General features: G+C 45.4%; 1 protein-coding gene across 1 annotated transcript; it reads left to right on the top strand.

The window, feature by feature from the left end:
- The first annotated feature begins 482 nt into the window (after positions 1–482).
- On the top strand, positions 483–3,172 carry LOC119724132. The gene is made up of 3 exons (XM_038195052.1): positions 483–925; positions 1,404–1,570; positions 1,977–3,172. The coding sequence occupies exons 1-3, from the start codon at positions 621–623 to the stop codon at positions 2,570–2,572; spliced, it is 1,068 nt and encodes a 355-aa protein (XP_038050980.1). The 5' UTR covers positions 483–620; the 3' UTR covers positions 2,573–3,172.
- The last annotated feature ends 708 nt before the right edge of the window (positions 3,173–3,880 follow it).

The raw sequence follows: 3,880 nt of genomic DNA, 5'->3' as shown, positions 1-3,880 counted from the left end.
AGTATTTGAAAAAAAAAGCCAGTTGTTTCCAACGCTGATCGGCCGATCAGCGTTGGAAATTGATACAAAAATACCACTTTTCTTGAAAATGACAGTATACCAGGTGCCATAATTTTACAGGATGCTTTAGACTGTCATTTACCAACATCCTATTAAGGTATTTCGCAAAAACTTGGTAGTTTTATTTTTCGATGTTTGCAAATGTTGTATATTCCCTTTAATCAATATTCATAAGCACGCGCGCACGTGCATCCGGTTCGTTAGTAAAAACGTCATACACGCACGCGCACCACTGATTACTAGCGCCCATTGGCTACAAACACTCGAGCTGCGTTAACTTCCGGTTCCAATCGTGCAGAAAGTGCTGGAGGTGACGTCACACTAACGAACCGGATAATGATAATCTTACGCGCAAAATGAATAGACGCGAGCGCGCGTCGAAAAGTAAACAATGCGTTTCTAAAAATTCGATTCCAAGGCTACATGCAAAACAAAAATGTAAATGTTTTTCTTCTCATGGTTCTAAAAATGGTACTTTAACGGCTTTACTGTGTATGTATTAATTTGCTTGCAAAATCGCAGAGATTTTCGCGATTAGGCCTACATCAGCTCCAACCGTCATGTCGAATGCAATAGGCCAAATTTCCCGCATTTTTCTACGTCACCGAAGCAAGTCATCGAACCGCGAGACCAAAACCACAGGGCTTGACGATGACGACAGTAACAGCATCAAGTCAAGCGAGGGCGCTATGATGGTGCCGGTGTCGACATTGTGTAACAACGTTGACGACGATCAAACGACAAGTGGGGAACTTCCGGCAGAGGAAGAAATAAATGGGGACACAGCGCCCCCTGTCGCACAACAGCTCGAGGAGGAGATCGAGCGCCAGAGAAAAGCACTACAGCGAGAATTTGACATGGAAAGGTTAGGCCTATAATACTAAATCACAGTGTGCACAACCACGAAGTAAAGGACAAAACAAGCTACAACGTAGCATATACGCTACATACCTTTACAACGTTACTTACACTAATTAGACAACGCTAGTGTATGCCTATACTTTTCCCTAAACTTCTTTTGTAGGCCAACCCCACATTCGCCAAACCTGGCCTCCGCATCAGTTCCGTCTTTGCCTCAGGTCAACACGTCAGTCTTTGAATAACTATAGAACAGACAAAAATGCTCCGATCCCCAAACTGGTTTGTGGCACAAAGACTGCGGAGCCAAAGCCAGAGTCGCTACCAAAGTTGGAGAAATGGCTTTCTTGGATAGATTACAGGTAGCATCACGAAGAGTTTATAACGATAGTGGTTACAACAGATGGTCTTTCTCCCTCCGTGCAACCCTGTAACTTTGAAATCCCTTTAATCCTCTGAAACATTTTCCAAACTTGTTTGAAAAGGATGCACAGGGAACTGCTCCACATCGAGGTGGAGAAACTGCACATGGCCCGCGAGAACCAGCTGATGAACCGGCAGTTCATGGCGGTGCTGAAGGAGCGGCGGGAACTAGATCGGGAGAGGAAAGAAATGATCGCGGCCGCGGTGGAAGTTTGGAGGGAACTATCAGGTGAAAATGGTAACAACACTATCATTTCCTTCATTCACAAATTAAAAGAAATTCTCCAAAACTGTCATGGAAGCGCGCCCTGGAATAAAGCTTAAGGCGGAGTATGGGCAGGCCTAGGCCTATATTATAGGCGTAATGCGGAGCTGGTTTTCTTGCCTGTTCGCTTGTATGGATGTTTAACAGATAGCCCACACTTTGACGTAATTATTTACAAAACTTAGAGAAGATTTTGTTGTTAGTGTAAACAGTTGATATTAAACATCACTGAGCAAGAATCAGCATTGTTGTATAATCTTTAAGATGTAAACAACCCCGTTGGCTTGCCATCTGAATGGGCATTTTGTTCAAAAGTAGAAAGTATATACAATGTAGTTCTTCTCTTTGCTACTTTTGACTGTTTCAGCAGGCAACGAGAATTTTAAAAGTAAAAAGGCGCATAACGTCAACGAGGCCATTTCTAAGGCTCTCCACCAACCAGCGTCCGTCACTAAGATAAAGGAGGCGGAGCCTCGCCTGCTGAGGCGACTGCGCATGTGCCAGAACGCGAGCGAGGTCCGTTGTTTCCAGGCCGACCTGAAGAAGAAACAAGAGGCGCTGTTTCAGCTGCTGCTGAAGTCCGAGACCATGATGGCGACCAGGTCGTACCACCGGCCGAGGGGCAAAGACCGGGGGAGCAAGGAGGGCGCCGACAAGCCGAAAACCGGCCCACCCGTCCCGCCCAAAACCGCAGTCAAACGGTCCCGGCTGGGCGACCCTAAAGTGGGCAGCCCGCGGCCCGTGGTGAACCCACCACCACCGCCGGTCACGGCCCCGGCCGACCAAACGCCGGTGGCGAACAACTTGCAGCCAATAAGCGAGGAGGGCGTGAACGCTCCGCCGACCAATGAGCGAAGGGAGGACGGCGTGCCGGCCAATAGGGAAACGGAGCGCTCGCGCTCGCGCCCGCGGAACGTTCTGACGTGGAATTTGGACGTGCAGGGGATACGAGAAACAGCAATATGACGACAACCAAAATTCATCTTTCTTTGAAAGAGTATCCTGAAGCCCTGGCTAATTGCCGTTCCACGGTTGCGAAAACATGCTGCATTATAAATATAATTATCTGGACATAAAAGGGCACAGTCCTAGAAGGATTTTATTTAGTGGATATTATGCTTTATTTATTGTTATAACGAATTGTATTACATTTCGGACCACAACAATCTTTTGCTTAATTTTAATACTTTTGGGGATTATAATGACTTAGATGGTTCCGGTGTTATTTAAGGAATGCTTGCTATAGGAATCAACAAAATATGTCTTGGTCTTAAAACACTTAATGTTAGGCCCAATACTCTCCGTTACAAATTAAAGATTAACAAGGAATTTTGGACACTCAATTTAGAAAACAGTCACTTTTCCCCCACACACTACTAGCTGCTGCATAAGCCAATACAGTGTGCGTGAGTAATCAAAATGTGTTACAAGATGCCCGATACCAGTTTATATTATTTATCATCCCCAAAATGCACCTCCCTCTGAGACGCATAAAGATGGTATAATTACTGGAGGCTTATTAATTATATTAAAAAAACATTGATGGAAACGAGACATCACCAAGTACCATACAACACGTGTCGCACCTTATTTCGCTCAGACCTTATTTCAGTCCTTACACAGCGCAAAAGCCGCAAAAACATTGTCACCCAAAGACTGAGAGAGAAAAAAAATCGATCTCGGTCAACGTCGTCGCTTGGCAACAGCTGTCTCGGAAAACAAGGTCGGCGCACCATAGCTTAATGGTTACGCTCTCCTTGCGCCGTCAATAAGTACCTTGAAACGTTACGAGGCATCAGCCAGGCTAATTATGTACACCTTGTTGTCTTTCATGAGGCCTGGTTGTGTAAGTCAGGTTGGCGTAGCGATACTATGTTCTGCCCTTTTTGATTTATTATTTTAAACTAACAAATGCGGCAAGTCAGGTTGGCGTAGCGGTACTTTCCTCGCCGTCCACCGCTGTGACCCGGGCTCGAATCCCGCCAGGGCCAATAATGTGGATTGGGTTTTCAGTCCCCACCTGGTTCCGTGGGTTTTCCTCAGAATATTCCTCTGGGCTTTTCCTCCCACCTCTAAAACTGTAATTTCTTCTCGTTGTCTTCTCTCTACATGTTTCTTCAGGCTTTCGAGCTGCAGTGCCTAAGGCACTTTTGGGGGACCCTGACATGGTTTCATTACCAGAAAGAAATTAAATAAATAATATTCGAGAATTTGTAATATTGTTTGGCATTATGTGGCATGTCTAGGGTGACAGCTGGTTAGTCAATTAATGCA

The sequence above is a fragment of the Patiria miniata genome, unplaced genomic scaffold (genome assembly GCF_015706575.1).
Source record: "Patiria miniata isolate m_02_andy unplaced genomic scaffold, ASM1570657v1 HiC_scaffold_18, whole genome shotgun sequence".
NCBI lineage: Eukaryota > Metazoa > Echinodermata > Asteroidea > Valvatida > Asterinidae > Patiria > Patiria miniata.
This window is presented reverse-complemented; position numbering and strand designations above follow the sequence as displayed.